This window comes from Pelobates fuscus, chromosome 1 (assembly GCF_036172605.1).
Source record: "Pelobates fuscus isolate aPelFus1 chromosome 1, aPelFus1.pri, whole genome shotgun sequence".
NCBI lineage: Eukaryota > Metazoa > Chordata > Amphibia > Anura > Pelobatidae > Pelobates > Pelobates fuscus.
The window spans coordinates 271,704,352-271,727,570 of record NC_086317.1 but is presented as its reverse complement, the minus strand read 5'-3'; the positions used below and the strand labels follow the sequence as shown (position 1 = coordinate 271,727,570).

The 23,219-nt window shown below is 42.7% G+C and overlaps 1 protein-coding gene across 2 annotated transcripts in view; it reads right to left on the bottom strand.

Annotated features, from left to right (window-relative positions):
• Window positions 1-6,130: 6,130 nt before the first annotated feature.
• LOC134612852 (merlin-like) overlaps window positions 6,131-23,219 on the bottom strand; it is a 71,389-nt gene continuing 54,300 nt past the window's right edge. Inside the window, exons 11-19 of one of the 2 annotated variants that reach the window (XM_063457305.1) lie at window positions 22,790-22,903; window positions 17,719-17,841; window positions 17,234-17,451; window positions 15,737-15,836; window positions 12,393-12,511; window positions 11,000-11,150; window positions 7,930-8,121; window positions 7,552-7,611; window positions 6,131-7,334 (exon numbers count right to left, since the gene is read on the bottom strand). In XM_063457305.1, coding sequence (XP_063313375.1) covers window positions 7,576-7,611; window positions 7,930-8,121; window positions 11,000-11,150; window positions 12,393-12,511; window positions 15,737-15,836; window positions 17,234-17,451; window positions 17,719-17,841; window positions 22,790-22,903 — 1,053 coding nt within the window. In that variant the 3' untranslated portion in view covers window positions 6,131-7,334; window positions 7,552-7,575. The remainder of the gene's footprint in view (window positions 7,335-7,551; window positions 7,612-7,929; window positions 8,122-10,999; window positions 11,151-12,392; window positions 12,512-15,736; window positions 15,837-17,233; window positions 17,452-17,718; window positions 17,842-22,789; window positions 22,904-23,219) is intronic. The other variant, XM_063457313.1, reaches the window with a different exon arrangement.

The window sequence follows — 23,219 nt, the reverse complement described above, 5'->3', positions numbered from 1 at the left end:
GGGGCCCGGAAGAAAATGCCTCCAATTCTGCGAGCCCGGTGGGGCTGAGAAGCGCGGGCCCACTGGCGGACCGGTGGCCGGGGGGGGCACGCGCCGGCGTCATGTAAGTGGCCGGAGGCGGGAGAGGCAAGACTGGGCCGGAGCTCCAGGGAGGTCCTGCTGAGGCTGGGGAGGTGCAGGAGACGGGGACCCTGCGGACTCTACAGGGGGGAAGACCGTCGGACAGCACCGATCTCTGAGAGCCCACAGCGAGGTAGTACTCCCCAAATGACACGGAAGCATGCCTTGGGGGGGTGGGGGGAAAGGGGGAGGGCCTGTCACACCCGGGGGAACCAGGGAGACCCAGAGGGGCACAGCTGACTCATGATGTGCACACTTGCCCTGCAGTAACTATGATGAGGCCATACCAGGGGGAAGCCTGAAGAAATACCACCATAGGGGACGACAAGTCCACACTGGACAATTTCACCACATCGGGTGCCATTACGCCCTCTCCAGCGAAGTGACTTAAGTTCTAAATCTTGAATCAGTTTTGCTAGAACTAAACATGCTACTGATTTTCTTTGCATATGTCCTTGAACATCATACATAATTCACTTAATGCTATATCCCTATCCATATATTGCATAAGTACTTATAGCATACATTTGATCGATACACAACACGCGGCACACCTTATCTATATCCACAAACTGCTAACAGTAACCACACGACACACACTCACGACTAGATGCTCTCAACCACACGAGGATGTATAGACATACACGTGCAGCTATCCAGATCTATACGTTATCATAAGCCACACAACAACGTAAAGTTGGCCACCGATACTAAGGCAACAAGAGTAACATATATAGGGCCTAACACTCGCATAACTCTGCTGCGACCAATACTTGCGCTACATACAAGTAAAAGCGATAAGATAAATTGCCTGCACTGAAAAGACTCACATGACAGACATGGTTTTAGCATACCTCACATAACATAGCTGCGCATTACCATTTATAATCCTAAACTATTTACTGCGCCAGATACATGTAAAATTAAATAAATGTATGCAAGCTTGTGATATACAGATATGCACCCGCTTTGATTTACAGGCCTCTGCGCAGACAACCACATGCCTTATACTGTCATGCACCCGCTCTGAATTATAAGCCTCTGTGTAGGCAACCACCTGCCATATGGTTTTATACATAATACAGGGATTCCCATATTCCTAATCACCTAAATCTCTTTAGTGACATATACCCAGTGGCATTTTATCGCCTGTTTTATTACTAGCATGTTCAGGGGCGTACCTAGAGCATTTGACACCCGGGGCGGGTCCTATTTTTGGCACACACACCCCCCCTCAACTTTAAATATAAAAACAAAAAAAAAAAGTTTATATGTATTTAGCACTAAGCAGTGTTTGTGTGTTTAAATGTATGCATGTTTTTGTATGGAGTATATGTGAGTGAATGTAGCGGTGTGTTTGTATGTAGTGTTGGCGTTTGAATGCAAGCATGCATTTGTGTGTTGTGTGGTATTTGAATGCAGTGGTATGGTTATATATAATGGTGGGGTTTGTATGTAGTGTTAACGTTGAAATGTATGAGTATATTTGTGTGTAGTGTTGGAGAGATTTTTTTATGTCTGCACATATACACATACACACATGCAGATACATATACACACAAACACAGTCACACACAGATACACATGCAGACATCGTGGCGACTCTAGGAACAATATATATGGGGGGGCACATAAGATACCACAGTCAAAACAGGAGGGGGAGGGGGAGCAGTAAAACTTCTCACTAGGGGATGGGGTAATATGCTGCCATTGGCTGTCTGATGCCTGCATGCTGGCATCTGACTACACATTTGCATATAATTCACATTAGCCACCCAGATTTCATGTTGTGGGCTGGCTGACACCTCTTAATTTCAATCTTTGTTTAGCAGATAACTCCTCTATTTGCTATCCTTTGTGGGATTGCCATATTTAAGGACACCAAATAAGGTGCTATCTGCTAAACAGCACCCTCATTTGGTATCTTTAAATGTGGAAATCTCACATACGGGCACCAATTCAGGGAATGATCTACTAAACAGCTAAAGGATTTTTTAAAAACGCCCTTTTCTTATTTTCAGTTGTTTAGTAGATAAATCCCTTATTTGTTATCCTTATGTGGGATTGCAATATTTAAGGACAGGAAATAAGGGAGTTATCTACTAAACACATATGCAGCGATACACATAATCCCAGATATACTCAAACAATCACATACACACACAAACATTACATACATACACACATTTAATAATTAAGAGGTCCACCCAGCCTTCCTACCTTGCTCTAGAAGGGCTGGAGTGGATCCTCAGTCCCTGGTGGTCAGTGGTTGCTGCTGGGATCTCTGTGCTCTTTCTGCACAGGTCCATCGCATGCCCTGTAATGACGCCGAGGCCGCTATGACATCATATCCTGGCTGCCGGCTCACTGTAGGGCGAAGACTGTCAGACACAGTCAGATGCACACAGTCCCACACACAGTCACTCACACACAGTTACAGGCAGACAGTCAAACATGCAGACAGTCACACATACACACAACACAGTCACAGACAGTCACCCACCCACAATCACAGGCAGTCAGTCACAGACAGTCACACACCGAATCACAGGCAGACAGTCACACATACACAGAACAAAATCACAGACAGTCACGCACACACAATCAGAGGCAGAGAGTCACACACACACACAATCATACAGTCACACACACAACCACAATCACAGGCAGACAGTCACACACACAGGCAGACTATCACACACACAGTCACACAGACAATCACAGGCAGTCACACACACAATCAGAGGCAGACAGTCACTTACACACACAGTCACAGACAGTCGCTCACACACACAGGCAGACAATCACACACACAGAGTCACACAGACAATCACACACAGTCATACAGACAATCACAGGCAGACATACACACACACAGTCACACAGACAATCACAGGCAGTCACACACACACACACAGGCAAACAATCACACACACAGTCAAAGACAGTCACAATCACAGTTACACACACACACAGTCAAAGACCGTCACAATCACAGTTACACACAGCACACACTCTCTCACTTACAGTAAGCTTGGGCTGGAGGAGGAGTGGATTCAGTCCCTCTCACTCCTGTGCTGTAGTTGGGGAAGCAGGGACTCCTTCCTGCTTCCCCTCTGTGTGCAGCAGTATGAGGCTGCATTTAGCTCCGCCCCCACGTCCGGCTTGGCTCCGCCCCCAAATCTCTGTGCAGAGCTCCTGCTGCCAGCCCCTGCGTGTGAGCTGTGTCGGCTGCCCGGCGCCCCTGCTGCTATGGAACCCAGTGCAGCCACACAGCTCACTGAACTACAAGCCTGGCCAGCCCTGGTGGCACCCCCCTGCCTGATGGCACCTCGGGCGGACCGCCCCCCCCCCTAAGTACGCCATTGAGCATGTTATACTATGAATATCTTGTACGTTTTTCTTTTTTACTTAACTCCTACTTAGCATATACCATGGTTTATGCTCTGCCTTACTATTCTTTAAAACAAGCTAGTAAATTAGGTGGACAGCGCTAAGAATTATTATAATAAAATCATACATACACAGGTAGCAGCAGATTTCGCAATTATGTGTCTTACTCTTTAAAAAAAAAGGGAAATAAAAGTACAATGATAGTGCAGTATGTTATGAATAATATGGTGATAAAAAAATATTCCAAAGGGGCACTCATGTTTTCCAGAGCTTAAAAAGCTCTATTTTAGGAGCTTGGACAGAACAATCCCCATCTAAGGCTTTCTTTTTGCTGGTATCAGATTGCCAAGGTAGTGCGGTTCATTATATGAAAAAAAATAAGGATGTATACCAATGGTACAGTACGTATGTAAAAGTAGGATAACTAAATAATATTTGACCTACTTACATTTGCTAGAGCAATGACCTGCTCTAGTGTATGGAGCTTTAGGTGGAACAATCCCCACCTAGGGATATATGTAGATCCGGAACAGCAGAGTGATGGTGAGAGTATAAGGAGCTCAAGAGTGACTGGGTATTAAAACAGAATCTTTATTAATAAACAGAATGAATAAAACTATTTAAAAGTGAACTATATAGTAAAAAGAATTACAGGGAGTGCAGAATTATTAGGCAAGTTGTATTTTTGAGGATTAATTTTATTATTGAACAACAACCATGTTCTCAATGAACCCAAAAAACTCATTAATATCAAAGCTGAATATTTTTGGAAGTAGTTTTTAGTTTGTTTTTAGTTATAGCAATTTTAGGGGGATATCTGTGTGTGCAGGTGACTATTACTGTGCATAATTATTAGGCAACTTAACAAAAAACAAATATATAGCCATTTCAATTATTTATTTTTACCAGTGAAACCAATATAACATCTCAACATTCACAAATATACATTTCTGACATTCAAAAACATAACAAAAACAAATCAGTGACCAATATAGCCACCTTTCTTTGCAAGGACACTCAAAAGCCTGCCATGCATGGATTCTGTAAGTGTTTTGATCTGTTCACCATCAACATTGGATGCAGCAGCAACCACAGCCTCCCAGACACTGTTCAGAGAGGTGTACTGTTTTCCCTCCTTGTAAATCTCACATTTGATGATGGACCACAGGTTCTCAATGGGGTTCAGATCAGGTGAACAAGGAGGCCATGTCATTAGATTTTCTTCTTTTATACCCTTTCTTGCCAGCCACGCTGTGGAGTACTTGGACGCGTGTGATGGAGCATTGTCCTGCATGAAAATCATGTTTTTCTTGAAGGATGCAGACTTCTTCCTGTACCACTGCTTGAAGAAGGTGTCTTCCAGAAACTGGCAGTAGGACTGGGAGTTGAGCTTGACTCCATCCTCAACCCGAAAAGGCCCCACAAGCTCATCTTTGATGATACCGGCCCAAACCAGTACTCCACCTCCACCTTGCTGGCGTCTGAGTCGGACTGGAGCTCTCTGCCCTTTACCAATCCATCCATCTGGCCCATCAAGACTCACTCTCATTTCATCAGTCCATGAAACCTTAGAAAAATCAGTCTTGAGATATTTCTTGGCCCAGTCTTGACGTTTCAGCTTGTGTGTCTTGTTCAGTGGTGGTCGTCTTTCAGCCTTTCTTACCTTGGCCATGTCTCTGAGTATTGCACACCTTGTGCTTTTGGGCACTCCAGTGATGTTGCAGATCTGAAATATGGCCAAACTGGTGGCAAGTGGCATCTTGGCAGCTGCACGCTTGACTTTTCTCAGTTCATGGGCAGTTATTTTGCGCCTTGGTTTCTCCACACGCTTCTTGCGACCCTGTTGACTATTTTGAATGAAACGCTTGATTGTTCGATGATCACGCTTCAGAAGCTTTGCAATTTTAAGAGTGCTGCATCCCTCTGCAAGATATCTCACTATTTTTGACTTTTCTGAGCCTGTCAAGTCCTTATTTTGACCCATTTTGCCAAAGGAAAGGAAGTTGCCTAATAATTATGCACACCTGATATAGGGTGTTGATGTCATTAGACCACACCCCTTCTCATTACAGAGATGCACATCACCTAATATGCTTAATTGGTAGTAGGCTTTCGAGCCTATACAGCTTGGATTAAGACAACATGCATAAAGAGGATGATGTGGTCAAAATACTAATTTGCCTAATAATTCTGCACACAGTGTATAAATAAAACCAGTCCTTGTAGGCAATCCTTAATCTCCACTTGACATGTTTCGCTTACAGCTATCTCAAAAGTGAACTATTCTTTAAGCTTGTACTCTCTCAGCCTGCAAATTATACCCATAAAAATGTGCAATTTACTCATATGCCATGGCACTATATTTCGATGTATGTTCATATTATGCTTGTTACTGCAGTCGTAGCATCTCAAGCTTGTATGTCATTCTTTGCACAATAAAAAGAATAAAAAAAAAAAAAGTGCAACATTATTCATGCCAAACAAATGTTCTTCTATGTATGTTGAAATGCTGGCAACAGCTGGTGTGGCAATGCGAGCCAATATGTCATGCATTATCTATGTACGGGAAAAAAAAAGAATTAAAAAATATATAAATTTCAAAAATACAAAATGGGAATTTTTTTGAGTAGGTGGAGTAACCGTTTTCTTCATAATAAAATGGAGCATTTTGCACAACACTGGCACAAATGTGAAAGCAGGTGTGACAATTTTTATGCATAAACCCCACTGAGCTTTTATTACAAGCATGACTGTGCTGTATTAGATTGAGTGCAGCAGAAATGTAAATAAATGGCAAGAACCTTACTACCACAAGATCAAGATATCGATAAAGCTTGCATATGGCTAAAGGCTTGAACTGTTAGTTAACACTGCAATTTATTACTGTAGTGCAGACCCGATTTACATAAACATATTTACATTTTGTCTTATCTGCCCTATCTGTGGAAAGAAGCTTCATATATTGCTCACATTATTTTTGTAATTTAATGTAACTATGTATAGATCAGTCTTAAAGCTGTGTAAACAGTGACACATATTTGGCTCTGTAGGGTGGCACAATAAATCTGGATTGAAAAAAACTGATGAAGAAGTGCAGATTGTTGACTAATTTCAGGGTATTTGAAAGTATTTACATCTGTTACCAGTGGAGAAATTACAGTGATTGGTTTTTGTTTTTTTTTATAGTCCCATTTTAGATAGCTAAATGCAATTTAATGGATTAATGTAAACAGTTGTCATATTTAGTGCATGGTTGAAAATCCATTGGAGTTGATGACTAACTGATGTCTTTAACCCATAGTGAGCATCCAGTATCCTGCCTGGTAATGATCTATCACAGCTTGTACTGCAGGCATCTTCTCACTCCAATAAGTTTTAGTCCTTGTCTTTCATCGTTCTGCAGCTTATTATTGTCGCTATAAGACCACATATGCATAAATGCCACATTAAATCCACATATAAGTACCAACATGGTTTGTGCCTGCATGTTATCTATAGAATTTTGTAAAAAAAAAATAAGATAAAATGGATGTCCATAGATCTTTGCAAGCATAAAAACATTCCTGGATGACGACCATGTAGCACATAAGTGGTAGTGGTTAAATCATGGCTAGTGCCCATGCTAAAGGAAAATTGACTGTGATAATTAGACATATGGAGTAGTGATGGGCTGTATAATTTAGCTGCCTCTGCAATTGCTACTCGACACAGTCAGTGTGAATGTAATCAACTTGAGTTACATCATGTCCATGTACCACGTACACATCGAAAAGTCACCAAACCATAATACTGGTACCCAAGTCCTTGGAGCATAAATGGCCCTGGAAGAATACAAATACTTTTGTTACTCACAAACGGTAGAAAATTGATTACGATGACCTGCATTTTGTCCAATATAATATTCTGGTATACAAATAAAAGGTATATGGATGTTAGAAAATATTTTTATACCTCTTTCGCATTGCAGTATCTTACCTTACTATAGACAAAATAACCATACTAGCTTAACTGCACATAAACTATCACACATTAACTTACCAGATAAAGGATAGTCATCAGCATTCAGATGTATATAACATCTAATTCATACGGGCCAACCTAAAGAAAATACACAGAAATACATGAGGTTGGTACCATTTTACTAGTTCTTTGTTAGCAGTTATGGTCCACATTGGTTTGATATGCCTACCCAAAATGTATTGGAGTTAGTTCTTACTATGTTACATCAGGGGTAGAAATTTAATCTGTATTAATTATGTGATAGCAATTAATTTGGTACAGTTGTTTTTTCATACTGCATGAAATCAATAACATAAAACTGGCAATACACCTTGCAGACTGGTAGTACATGTGTGTCTTACATATGCAGTATGACCATAATAAAATAAGAATGGCAGTCAGCTGGCTTTTCATTACCTGCCTAGCACTCCGTTCTGTCCTTCTGCCAAGACTGTTACTGAACATCATGGTGTGCACTGGTTGACTTGGAGTACTATAGTAACGCCTGTCTGGGTCTGGACAGCTTCGGACAGTACTCACTGGGTACAGAGGAGAAGTATTGCCAGAACCTCTGAATACCTGTTCATCTGCCAGCATCCAGTTAGAGCCCTTGGGGGAAACAAAGTTATGATAACTATGAAACAGATCAGTGGTTGCTATTGTTCCTTTCCAATGTAGCTTTTAATATCCAGATTTCACAGTATATAGGTGGCACAGGCCTGTGCCTTCTTTTTTCAATGGGAAGAAATGACCTGCTTATAAGAATTCTCATAAGAACAGTTTAGCACTTTTTTATTTTCATACTTATATATAGCAGGACTGTTGAGGCATTCAGCATTGAATCCTGTCATGCACATTGGAAAAGAGACCTAACCCTTTCTATTTGTATAGTGCAGTGCACAGGCCTACCAACAGTCCTGCTTTTGTGGTCCTATCCAATCCAGATTTAGTTTTGTTGTGTCTCTCAAGTGGTTGTGTCTCTCAACTGACACCAGGGAACACTTCTCGGGCAACACAGTGCCAGCACATCATTAGATTAGCTTGTGCTGTCAACAGGCTCTAGGATCCTTCAGAGAGCAATTTTCTCTGCAAGTTCCTGTTTGTTGGGGATTATGCATACAGGCTCCGTTAGTGTGAGGGCCATCCCTTTTCTATGACGGCTTGCCTATTATAAGCGTGAAAAGTGACACAAGCCATGTCACTGGCAACAGCCCCACAGGGCTTACCCACATGTCCCGATCTCATACTCCCCAATGTTGGGAGTTATGAGTGCCCATAATGTCATTGGTTGAGATGTTCAGATGGGCATATGTCCTGCCATTTAGTCCATCCCAACATACTAGGTCACTTGTTCAATACTCATTCCTCAAGGCACACAAATGGTCTTTGTTTTCTCAGTAACCTCCTCTGGAGAAGATTTGGGTAAATCATAAATCCTGGATGTCACAAACGCACCCTACTTCAAGAGTGTGCGTGATGTAGTTGTGGTGGTGAAAGGGTTAAATTTCACTATTTGTCTGCATTAGACCAGAGATAATGATAAAATCCCACTCAACACCACGCACGCTTAAGCATAATAATATAAATATTACTATTTTAACCCCTTAAGGACAGATGACGGATATATTCCGTCATGATTCCCTTTTATTCCAGAAGTTGTGTCCTTAAGGGGTTAATGCTGCCACTACCAAGACTATTTATAAATGGGGTGCCTTGGTCCCCCAAGTAACTTGATAATAAAAAAAAACACCAAAAACAACTAAGCACAATATTTAAGCAATTGCAAAACACTAATTAGTCTCTTCAGGTAACGTGATTCTTTAACCAGACAAAGGCAGAACTTAAAGGGACACTCCAGGCACCCAGACCACTTCTGCCCATTGGAGTGGTCTGGGTGCCAACTCCCACTACCTTTAACCCTGCAGCTGTAAATATTGCAGTTTTCATAAACTGCAATAATTACATTGCAGGGTTAACTCCTACTCTAGTAGCTGTCTACTAGACAGCCACTAGAGGGCACTTCCTGGTTTCTAGCACAGGTTTTCTGTGCTAGAGCATGCCTGGACGTCCTCATGCTGTGTGAGGACCTCCAGCGTCGCTCAATTCCCCATAGGAAAGCATTTTCCTATGGAGAGGTCTAATGTGGAATTACCGCGCATGCGCGTTAGGTCTCCCCCGCATTCAGCCGCGCATGACCTCGTCCGGCGGGGAAAGAGCGTGGGCGGACCCGAAATCACCGCCGAGGGACATCGGCGGGGGTCTCAGGTAAGTCACTGAAGGGGTTTTCACCCCTTCAGCAACATGGGATGGGTGGTGGGAGTGAGAGGATACCTGCAGTGCCAGGAAAACTGATTGTTTTCATGGCACTGGAGTGTCCCTTTAATAAAGGAATATTTATTATCAGCAAAAAATAGTCACAGTGCATACAAAAAAATAGATGATAAACACATTATTTACACCAACAGATCTAAAAAAAAAAATAGATAAAATAACTTAATCACTTACTCAGGTTTTCAAAGTAAAACTTTTGCCCAAGGGAGTCTCTGGTAAGAAAGATGGTGACTCACTCAGAATTAGATTCTGGTCCCCAAGCAAGTCCAATACACATTTCAGTATCATTGGATATATACCCTGTGGATTACCAAGCCTGGCCTAGAGGTGGAGTTAAGGCATATCTATAGAGACAATAAGTGACCACCCCCTTGTGTTCTAGACCCACATAAATCCTAAAATAAACTTTTCCTTCTATCTCCTCTATTGTACTTGCCACATAAATAATATTTGCATCTATGAATTTGTTACCATTTCTCCATTCCATAGATATGTCACACTTCTTACTTGTGACCCAATATAGCAGACATCCCAATCCCTTCCCACATGGTTAAGGTATGCCAATCATGTTTGGGCTTGTTTAGAAAATGGTGCTTGTCCCATTTGAAATGTAATAAAAATGAGGCTTAATTATTATTCTGTCAGTACATATTGGTGTTTATTTTGGATATGATACTTGAACACAAGGCTAATGGTCATAGACATATCAAAGAAATTAACTAATCAATTACGAGGCAGAGGCCATATGGCTGAAGTCAGCTAGTTTACATCGGAACTAGACATTCAGGGCATCACAAGTGTAAAATCTCACACCCTGCATAGCCTTTGATTAATCAAAGGATCCATCCATGTTGCAAACCATCTGCCCCCCCTTCACATTCCTATACCATTTACATTATCCCTTCTGTCATCTGACCTTGCAACCAAGTGGCCAATTCATATATGCACTACATAAATTACATTAAGTGGCAATATTCTATTGTGCAACAATGAGTTATGCACCCTTGGCGTGACACCGGACTCCTGGTATGCTATGAGGACTGAGTTGGAAACAACTGCGTTAGGTATTAGATTCAGTTCTGAGAAAGTGTTAAAAGGTGTACAGCAACTCAATAAAATCCCCAACATTCAAGTTTGATATTGCAAAATCACTCACATTTCTGTTTGGTTTATTTTGAGGACTGAAGGTTCCATTCCATAAGGAAAGAACACTTGGCGTTCTGTCCTCTTTCTTCAGAGTTTGGATTTCTAACTTGAGTTCAGTTAGTTGTTTTTCCAGCTGCATGCTCTTTTGTATATAGTCCAATCTACAAACATGACATGAGGTTAGGTTGCCAAGTAATAGTAACATTATGCATTGGTACATCTCCATTTACTACATTGTATTTGCTACCTGCAAGCATGAAAGGGCTGACATTTTTAAGAAATAATTTACCTATCGGGTGTTGTGTACAAGAAATTACTTTGTATATAATATCTATGTACGCGGATCCATTAATATTTGTGGGATGTGTTCTCAAACTCTCCAAACAGTACTGGGATTGGGAATTGGAGTAATGAGATATGCTCAAGAAAGGAGGTGATGGGAAAAACTGAGAAGTGTAGAGATAGGTACAGAAACAATACACATATGACACCCTTTACAGACATACTCCAGTTCTGGCGGTTCATACTCCCATTGCTCACAAAGCAAAATCCTTAAACAGGTTTTACAGGCATTTCTGTTTTGTTCTTTTTTTGTGTACATGCAAAAGGCATTATACAGTACATAAAACCAAGCATAACCAATCTGTCCAGAGCTCACGTGTGACTTAAATCTAGGTACCAAAACTACTTCATGTTACTCAAGTGGTTTAGTGCATAGATACTGTGCCACTTTTCAGACAATGTAAACATCGAGGACACCTGTTTTCACCTTGTTGAAGGCTTTGCTATGCCGAACATGTAGTGCTATATTGTTGATCATTGTGGACTGACCACTGGTAAGGTTACTTCTAATAGTAACTATGTTACTACAGATTACAATAAATATAGATATTTTTTAAGTGCTCACTTTTACCTGGCTTCAAAAAGTCCCTGATCAGTATTTTTATGCTAGTCAAATAAATATTTTTTTATATATACCACTATGTGGGTCCTGCTGTTTTCTCTATCCATAGTCTGTGAATTGGGCACCTTTTAGCAATTTATAGAGAGCTTGGAGTGGTTCTTTTATTTGATCTTAATTTTTGCCTTTTAAATGTGTAACACTATGTTGTATTTCCTTTGTTCATATTTCTAGGAGTTCTGATGTTTGCTGTATATTGTCCCGTATAGAGTGTGCAAGATATTGAATAAGTGTGTTTTATATCACTATTATGCCGACTTTTATATATTAAAGTTGTACTGGTGCCCAGAGTGTTCCTTTAAGTGCTTTCAAGCGCTCGACCTATCAACTAGTTAACCACTTTGGTTCCCTTTGTAAGAGTTTGAGTATTGCTTCCATTGTGGGAGCATTTCTGTATTTCCTAACAGTTCTGCTAAGAGAGACATTTTGAAACATTACTGACCTTTCTTTTTCGATCTCCAGTGACAGTCGTTTGAAGTCAGCTTCAGGTGGGTCCTGCCGCAACAACTTACTATCAGAAAAGCCTTCAGAGGTTTCCAGTAGAGATCTCTTTGAAATTACCTAAACATGCATAGCAATAACAAGGGAATATGTTTTTAGAGAATGAGAACTAAAGTCTTTATTTTTCATTGTTGAGGGTTTCAGGCAATGTATCGGTATACCTACCTTGCCAGTCCATGGGATACGCTAAGTACCAGTCAGCAATGATAAATTATTGTACATTTTTGCTTTTCACACGTACTAAATCCAATAACGGTGCCTCAGGATTATATGAATGCTCTATACTTTTAGCTTTAGGTCATGAAAAGAACTATTAAAAGGTATTTTTTGTTGTTGTAATCTATACCTTTTTTAATGTATTGCTATAGCCAGGGCCAACAAGGCATTTGTCTTGGGCGGCACTTTCTAGGGGGCGGCAAGTGTGTGTGTGTCAGTGTGTGTTTGTCAGTCAAAGATTTGTGGCCTTGGCAGGAAGGAGCGGATAAATTTTGTCTACTAATCAAATTTTTTTTTAATTTTCAACCCTCACCATTAGAGTGATCATAGCTATCAATCAAATCACACAATTTGTGTGTTTATAGAACAACTATAGTCTTTGTAAAACAAATGTTGAAAGTTTAGGTCCCTAGCCCCCACTTGAATGAAGTTAAAAGAAGTTTTACGTGCCTTTTCTGTAGAATGGCAATATTTACATTGCAGAGACAAAACTACAGAGACATGACACCCAGATTACTTAATAGAGATGAAGTGGTCTGGGTGCCTATAATGTGCCTTTAATTAACATTTTGATATTAAAATCTGGAAGAGTAGCCAATGGTTTTAAATACTTGTACACAATATTAAACATTTTGCTACAGCTGATGTATAGGGTATGTCACCATTGCAACGTGCATTAGGGTCAGCGAAAGTACCGCATACATCTCTTGGACAAAGTGACAAGTGAGTCATCTTTGTATTCGTCACCGGGAGACTCACATAGATATGTAATTGTTATGAGAGGCTACCATTGTGATCACATGCATCTACATTTCAGGCAGGGATACCTCTTTTTTTGGCACGTGTCAAGATTGGCATGTGTTAGGCCAGGGGTTCCCACACTTTTTGTGTCATGGTCTGTTTTGCAAATGACCAGCGCAATGAGATGTACCAACTAAAAAAAAAACAAAAAACTTTTTCTTACAAAAATTAAATTGAAATCCTTCTTATGACTACTGCATGTATCCTTCATATTGAATTAATCTAATTATTTAAATACAGCTGTTCAATTTCAACAATAAACTCAAAATACCCACAGAACAATAGATTTCAATATCCAATTTTCAAGATCTTTACCTTATTCAGATGACTTGCACTGAATGGACACATACTCTCACTGATACACACTGTAACTTACTTACAAATTGTAACACACACAAAAAAACAATTTACATACACACAAAGTAACCAATCCTGCTGGAGCAAACCTGTGTAAACTCTGATCTCGTGTACTTCAAATCCCTGGTGTCTACGGGAGAGCAGGAAAGCCATGCACAGGCTCCTTCCTATGCTCTTTGGAGGACTTCTGGTTAACTGACAGGGGGCAGCCCAGATACCAGCCCTGGCATCCCATGACTGTAACAAGCTGCCTTTATTGCTTGGGAGCTGGGGTTACAAATCAGTAACCCTGTGCACAGGGACGTATCTTCCGCGAGGCAAACAAGGCATCTGCCTTGAGCGGAACTTTGCAGGGGGCGGCAAAAAAAGCCACCCCCAAATGCCCAGGCAGATCCCTTGTGTGCCTCGTGTCCTGGAGGGCTCAAGAGCTGGCCAGCTGGCCATTTTTGAGCCCCCCCGAGGCAGGCAGCAGGCAGCGAGGGAGCATGCTCACCTGACAGGCAGGGGGCGGACAGGCAGAGTAGGCTGTGAGGGAGCTTTAATCCTCCTGCTCAGCTCCCTCGCGTGCCGCTTTATGAAGCCGGGAGCCGGAATATGACGTCACTCCGGCTCCCAGCATCACTAAGCGGCGCGCAAGGGAACTGAGCAGGAAGATTAAAACTCCCTTGCAGCCTACTCTGCCTGTCCGCCCCCTGCCTGCACGCCCAGCAGCCCTACTGGACAGGTAAGTAATCCACTCCAGCTCTCCCAGGGAGGCTGGGTGGATTTAAAATAAAATTAAAAAAATAATAATTTGTGAGTGTTGGGAGAAATGTGTATGTGTGTATGTGTCTGTAAGTGTGTATGTGTGTGTGTCTGTAAGTGAATGTGTGTGTGTCTGTAAGTGAATGTGTGTGTGTGTGTCTGTAAGTGTGTGTGTCTGTAAGTGTGTGTGTGTCTGTCTGCACGTCACTCCTCCTAGCTATCACTGAGAGCTACGCAGGAGGAAGAACAGGGAGTCAGAGTGGGAACTCTGACTCCCATCCACCTGAGCCACCACTGGACCCCAGGGAAAGTCACCCTCCTGCACCTAAAAGGTAGGAAACAGGAGGGTGTGTGTGTGTGTGTTTGTATGTATGTGTGTATGTGTCTGTCTGTGTACCTGTCTGTCTGTATATATTTGTGTGTCTGTATGTGTGTCTGTGTGTGTGTCTGTGTGTGTCTGCCTGTATGTATGTGTGCCTGTTTGTATGTATGTCTTTGTATGTATGTGTCTGTCTGTATGTGTGCCTGTCTGTGTATGTATCTGTGTGTGTGTGTGTCTGTATGTGTGTGTGTGTTTGCCTGTATGTCTGTGTGTGTGTGTCTGCCTGTATGTCTGTGTGTTTGTCTGTTTGTATGTTTGTGTGTTGTGTGTGTGTATGTATGTGTATGTATGTATTATGTATGTATGTCTGTATGTGTGCCTGTCTGTATGTATGCCTAACTGTATGTGTGTGTGTGTCTGTCTGTCTGACCGTGTGTATGTGTGCCTGTCTGTTTGTATGTATGTATGTGTGTGTGTGTGTGTGTGTCGGTATGTATGTGTATATATGTGTGCCTGTCTGTTTGTGTGTGTCTGTGTGTATGTGTCTGTATGTATCTGTCTGTATGTGTCTATGTGTGTGTGTGTGTGTCTGTCGGGGAGGGGGAATACGGAGGGGGGCCCACGGATCAGTTTCGCACCGGGACCCCATGGATTGTGTGTAAGCCACTGCTCAATTGGCTTAACTTGATTGGTATGAATGGGGTGTTGCAGGAATTCACATGTTCAGGTAAGTTAATAGGGCTCTGCAAAAAGACTATTTTCTTAACTTAATCAGCAACGCTTTATGTGGTGACCAATTTCCTATAAGTTTAGATACTTGTTACATTTAAATGACCAAGACTTACAGGAAGTACAGCTGTACCAAGGTCTAGAAGACTCTGCTTTCTTTGTTTATTCTCTCTGGCTTTCTGCAGTTCCTGCTCTAGAACCTCAACTTCTTTGGCTCTGCAAACAAAACAGGTTTTACATTTGTTACAAGCAAAAATATCATACTCTCTGTCAAAATAAATCTGAGTAAGAATTGACATTTTGCATGTTATCAAAGCAACCCTTTTTTCCAAAATAACTATTACAATGCAAATAAAAAAATAAGCTACTATTATTTTAATTTTTTTCTAACAAGCAAACATAAGAAAATAATCTAATATGGTCAAAAATCATTTTCACTTATGCATTTATTTTGTCAGGCAAAGATTGGTTGTCTGCTCTTTCGTATGGAAACAATTTATTGCCTAAAGGAAAAGGAAAATGTTTCACTAAAAAGAAAACAATCTTCATCTACAAATTATAAACCCACTCCTGCTTGATCACATCACAGGGGGAAAGTGCTTCGTCCTGTCAGTACACATGTTTTCACAGACTATACTAAAGTTTTTCTGTGAGGAGCCTGTGAAGAGGACATGACTATTCATTAAAGTTTGGTAAGGTACTAACAGAAACCCCATGGCTATTGCTACTATTAAAGGGGCACTGTAGTCAACAACTACAGCTTATTTTATTTGTTCTGGTGAGGGTACTCGTTCCCATCAGGATTTGCAGTAAACACAGTTTTTTTCAGAGAGAAATCGGTTTTAACATTACAGCCTAGGGGTACCCCCACTGGTCACTCGTCAATTTGCTACTAGAGGTGCTCCCTGGAGCAGTAATGACATTCAGTGTATCCACCCTCTACATGGAGACACTGAACTTTTCTCACAGAGATGCATTGATTCAATGAATGTCTATGAGAAATGCCAGGGTGGCATTTGGCTTGTGCTGGCTCTGCCCCTGATCTGCCTCCTTGACAGTCTTAGCCAATCCAATGCTTTCCTATGTGAAAGCATTGTGATTGGCTCAGAACACAACTTCTGATGATGTCAGCCAAGCAGGCAGATCAGGGGCATAGCCAGCAGCAGCAAACATGAATAAAAGTAAGATTTTGCTATATTTAGGGTGACAAGAGAGGGCCGGGAGGATAAATGGTAGTTTTAACACTATAAGTTCTGGAATACATGTTTGTGTTCATGACCCTACAGTGTTCCTTTAAATTTTACCATTTGTTTATTCATGCCTTTTCATTAATTATGCTACTTCTGAATACAAAACTACATATCCCACAATGCCAAGGGTTACTGAAAGATCTTAGCAACATTTAGTATGAAGATAGAAAACCTGGTGACAGATGTGATCATTGTATATTGTGACTTATTATTAAAGGAACCCTCAAGCACCACAAATAAGATTATCTTCAACTTCAGCTGGAGTCCGAAATCATAATTTAATAATGCTGGTCTAAATTAAATTATTTTAATCAGGAGATAAGAAAAGTCAACAAAGATATTTTCCAATATATAAAAACTTACCTTCTTTCAGTCTCATTGATTAGCTTTACAGTGACCCGATCAGCATCCCTCATCTTTTGCTCCATTTGGCGCATCTCTTCTTTGCTCTTCATCACTGCCCTCTCCAGATGCTGCATCTCTTGCCTTGCTTCTACAGCATTACGGGCCAGGAGCTTAGCTTCCTCCTCTGCAATCTGAGCTTTTTCTGCCATCAGTTCAGCTGTTTCATTTGATCGAAGCTACAGACAAATTACATGATAAAGACTGTATCTTTGAAATAGCTTCAAAGAATATTTTCAGCACTTGTAAGGTTAGTTATCTTACGCTAAGAAATATCTATAATTCTAATCCGTGTACAATAGGAATATCTAGATTGTTTGACTCCACTGAAGCATAACTAGATTCCGAGAGCTTCATAAGTATGTTTGGTCTGTGTCAAACAATGAGAATGTTCAGGTATGCCAATAATCTCTATTAGAAATTCCATAGTTGGAATTTGCACTCACCAGAGCCTCGTTGGCTTGCCTGGCTTCATCCTCTAACTGGAATAGCCGTCGCTCCAGGTCTTCTTTCTCCCTTTCTGCTTCTTCCCGGAGTTGTTTTTCCATTGCCAGTCTCTGGTGCTCCATCTAGAAAACTAGAACAAATTAATTTCTTGGCTTTTTAAAGTCTAAAAACATAACCCAGAAAGAAAGAAAAAAAAAGCATCCAGAACATTTCAACTCCATGAAGTGGTCTAGATACCATGTTCTTCTTGTTTTAACGCTGCAATGTAAATTATTGCCATTCTGCAGGGATGTTGCCGTTATGTAGGTGCTTCCTCAAAAAAGAAAAAATGCTGAATTCAGTGATTTCAAACGTTGCACTGTCATTGACTGTCACCTTTGTTGTTTTTTTAAATTATCCCTACAAGATCTTCCCCTATGAACCGTCAGTACTATTGTTCTTAATAAGTGGAAGCATCTGGGAGAAAGAACTGTCCCACTACAAAGAGGCAGAAGTGGGATTGTTTTTCAGCATTTGGTCTAGACCCTTTAGTTCCAGTGACAGATCATCTTAATGCTGCAGGATACGAAGAATTTTTATTGTGCAGGTAGGAACAGATCATCAAAACGCCACATAGGAATATTTAGGCTAGAGAGTGGCATGAATAATTGCACATTTTTTATAATAACAACAGGCTTAAATGTGTAGCAGTAGTTTAACGCAGGTTAGATTATGGCTTGAGGTGGTACTGCACTATATGAAATTAATGTAACATAATACAGTATAACATGCATAAGCATGAGTAGGTGAGCAATCATTACATGATAACTTGGTGCTTATTCTGACATATGATATAGTTGCGATGTACTTAGTGCGCCGCAACAGCGTACGTCGGTATGTTCAGGCTAGACAGTGCAAGGCATATTTGCACTTTTGATATAAAAAAGTTAATTCGTATAGCAGCGGTGTAACGCAGATAAAAACATTGAGATGGTACTGCACTATTTCAGGGTTAATAAAACATGCATATGAAGAGTATGTCAGCTAATGGTTAGGTAATCATTATACTAAAACATGGTATAAATCTGAACTGTTTAGTTTCAAGAGATGTAGCTTAGAGAAATTATATGCAGATCAGAGGGAAGGTATTGCTTTGAGTGAGTCAAATGTAAAAACAAACTGTTGAACTGAAAAGCATGCTAATAAACTCCACTGGGTTCTCCTTGGGAAATTCACTCTGCTCCCCTGGCCCAGCTCTGCTGGGCTGCTAGAGGCGCTAAGTTATCAGGTGTGCTAGATCTCCCGGGCTTGCAGTTTTCCTGCCTCCGGCCTGATTTCAGAATAAGCTAAGTCCCGCTGTGATGGTGGGTCTGGTAGGTGCCACACTGCCAGCCTCGGGCTCTGCATGAGCCGACCACCTGTGCCCTCGGTTCCAATTCCATGTGTGGCCGGCAACGGGATTCCTGGTAGACATGTGCAATTCGTTTCGGTCAGAATATGAATTCGGACGAATTTCGGGCAATTCGGACATTCGGGTACTTCCAAATGTCCGAATTGCTGAAGTTCCAAAGTGCCGAAGTTCCGAAGATGCCGAATTTCCGAAGTGTCGAACTGCCGAAGTGCCGAAGTTCCGAAGTTCCGAATTTGCCTAAGTTCCGAAGTGTCAAAGTGCCGAAGTGCCGAAGTTCCGAAGCACAGTATTGCCTAAGTACTAACATACTTACCCAGTGAAAGAAGAAAAATGTTACATTGTATACAATTTTAAATAAAAAGTATACAAACATAGCCAGGATTCAGCTGTAAGCATTTGCAACACTTACAACAATCAAGTAACATACATTCATATAAAATGTAAGTTACTTGGCCAGTCAATGTAATGACAGGAATGAATAAGTAGATAACTCCCTAATTCCCACGGCATTAGGGAGCTATCTACTAAAAGGCTGAAAGACCTAAATTGGTCTTTCAGACAAATGTACTAATACTAAGTAAAGATTACTTAGTATTAGTAAATTATGCCCCTACTCGCTATACCGCGAGTAGGGGCATGTCTATTAAACAGTGAGCAGCCTGTGGCTGCTCACTGTTAAAAAAAAAAATGTCCTCCCCCCTGGCCCCCACCCCTGAGCGGTGGGTGGGGGCCCTAAATTATAATAAGGGGGTGGACCTAATGTCCTCCCCCCTGGTCCCCACCCCTGAGCGGCGGGTGGGGACCCTAAATACTAAAAAGGGGGGGGACCTAAGGTCCTCCCCCCTGGCCCCCACCCCTGAGCGGTGGGTGGGGGCCCTAAATAGTAATAGGGGGGGACCTAATGTCCTCCCCCCTGGCCCCCACCCCTGAGTGGCAGGTGGTGGCACTAAATCCTAAAAAGGGGGGGACCTAAGGTTCTCCCCCCTGGCCCCCACCCCTGAACGGCGGGTGGGGGCCCTAAATACTAATAAGGGGGGGACCTAATGTCCTCCGCCCTGGCCCCCACCCCTGAGCGGCGGGTTGGGGCCCTAAAAAAAATCCCCCCCAGGTGACTAGGGGTCCCCAAACCCCTAGTCACCCCCTCCCCCCCAAAAAAATGATCCCCCTACCTACCCCCTTCACCCTAAAGATAATGAGGGGGGACCTTTAACTAAGAACCTGTAAAAAAACAGGTCCTGCACCCTTTTTAGGATTTAGGGCCCCCACCCGCCGCCCAGGGGTGGGGCCAGGGGGGAGGACATTATGTGTCCCCCCCCGTATTTTACTGTAGGGCCCCCACCCACTACTCAGGAGTGGGGGCCAGGGGGGAGGACATTAGGTCCCCACATTACTATTTAGGGCCCCCACCCACCGCTCAGGGGTGGGGGCCAGGGGGAGGACATTAGGTCCCCCCCTTATTAGTCACCCCCTCCCCCCCAAAAAAATTATCCCCCTACCTACCCCCTTCACCCTAAAGATAATGAGGGGGGACCTTTAACTAAGAACCTGTAAAAAAACAGGTCCCGCCCCCTTTTTAGGATTTAGGGCCCCCACCCGCCGCCCAGGGGTGGGGGCCAGGGGGGAGGACATTATGTGTCCCCCCCCGTATTTTACTGTAGGGCCCCCACCCACTACTCAGGGGTGGGGGCCAGGGGGGAGGACATTAGGTCCCCACATCCCACATTACTATTTAGGGCCCCCACCCACCGCTCAGGGGTGGGGGCCAGGGGGAGGACATTAGGTCCCCCCCTTATTAGTATTTAGGGCCCCCACCCGCCGCTCATGGGTGGGGGCCAGGGGGGAGGACATTAGGTCCCCCCCTTATACCAATTTAGGGCCCCCACCAGCCACTCAGGGGTGGGGGCCAGGGGGAGGACATTAGGTCCCCCCCTTATTAGTATTTAGGGCCCCCACCCACCGCTCAGGGGTGGGGGCTGGGGGGTAGGACACTAGGAACCCCCCCATCGCCGGGGAGGGCCACAGGCTGCTCACAGTTTACTAGACATGCCCCTACTCACGTTATAGTGAGTAGGGGCAAAATGTACTAATACTAAGTCATTTTTACTTAGTATTAGTAAATTTGTCTGAAAGACCAATTTAGGTCTTTCAGCCTTTTGGTAGATAACTCCCTAATACTGTGGGAATTAGGGAGTTATCTACTAAGCGGCTGCAATAGAAGTGCCGAAGTCCTGAAATTCCAAAGTTCCGAAGTGTCGAAGTGCCGAAGTTGCCGAAGTTCCGAAGATGCCGAATTTCCGAAGATGCCGAATTTCCGAAGATGCCGAATTTCCGAAGTGTCGAACTGACGAAGTTCCGAAGTGCTGAAGTGCCGAAGTTCCGAAGTTCCGAAGTTGCCAAAGTTCCGAAGTGCCGAATTGCCGAAGTCCCGAATTGCGAAAATTCTGAATTTCGGAATGCCGAACCGAACCGAAAATTTTCCCCATGCACATGCCTTATTCCTGGTAAGTGTGGTCAGTCCAGGTGCTGGGCTGTCATTTGAGAAAGGTCCTCTAGGGCTCAAAGCCCAGGAAGGCTGTCGTGGGGACCAGGCTCAAGCCTAGGGTACGGAGGCTAGGCAGTCCAGGATTACTTTGGGGGAGTGTTGAAGGAGCTCCATAGCTTAGTCCCAGGGTGAAGGTGATGTGCCCTCAATGCCCTCTGTAAGTGGTGAGTATGGTTGGGCCCGGTGTGGGCCTTGAGACCGCCATGTTGCAGGCAGATTACATGTGCTCAGGCGCCATGTGTGCCCCGGGGGGGTATATTGCTAAGCTTCGTCTACCTCCAGTGGGGACCGGGATAACCCCCCCAGCGAGACGTGTCACAGGACCTTAGTATCGCAGCCAGGCTTGAGAGCAGGGCAGCGGCCATCTGCCCCGCGTCTCACCCGTTTAGGCTGTGGGCTCCGAAGTTCCGTACCGCGGAGGCAGTGGCCCCCACCAGCTCCTGTGCACGGTAGTCATCTTCTCCTCACGATTATCTTCAGTGAGTTCATTATTTCTGCCGTTTTAAGTTGGATTCAGCAGGAGCCTCAGTAGCATGCGACCGGTCAGCATGGCGGTCAGGCCCCGCCCCGATACAAAGACATTTTAAACAATTGGCTGCTTCCAATGTCTTGGCAACAGTTTGAAGAAGGCCCTTTCCTTTTCTAGCATGACTGTGCCCCTGTGCACAGTCACGCTAGAAAAGGACAGGGCCTTCTTCAAACTGTTGCTAAACATTGCAAAACAAGATCCATAAATACATGGCTTGACGAGTTTATCATGGAGGAACTCAAGTGGATTGCACAGAGCCCTGACCTCAACCCTGCTGACAAGAAGCTCCTATAGGTAATGGTCTGATGTCAACATACTTTTGGCCACAGTGTACCTACATCAACCTCAACAACATGCCATCTCAGCACTGCACACAACATTCTAAAAGCCTAAATAAGAATACACCACTTTGAGATTCTCTGGTATCAGTAGCTCCCAATTAGTTTACTCTTCTTTAATTTTTCAACAAGTCCGGCAATGGTGTCTCATCATACCCAAATATAGAGATACACCGACAACCCACAATAGGCACTTGAGATAGTTTTATCATGCGAATGTTAGAATATCTCGGCATGTCTCATTTTTCAAAGCAAAACATTTAAAAGTTACCTTCTTCCTGGCCTTTTCTTCTTTGGCTTGATTTTTCATCTGTTGAATTTCAATAGAATCTACTTTTCGTTTTGTTAGAAACAAGTCGTGATTTCCAATACAGAGATGAAGAATCTGTATAATGCCAATAATATTTTATACGTAATAATAACTTTCAACTTTTTTCTTTTAAATATTATAAATTGAAATCAAATTCAGATAGTCAGAAAATACACCAAACGTATGCACTCAGTATAACTGATGCAATCAGTGAGACAATACTTTAAAGGGACACTATAGTCACCTGAACAACTTTAGCTTACTGAAGCAGTTTTGGTGTATAGTACATGCCCCTGCAGCCTCACTGCTCAATCCTCTGCCATTTAGGAGTTAAATCCCTTTGTTTATGAACCCTAGTCACACCTCCCTGCATGTGACTTGCACAGCCTTC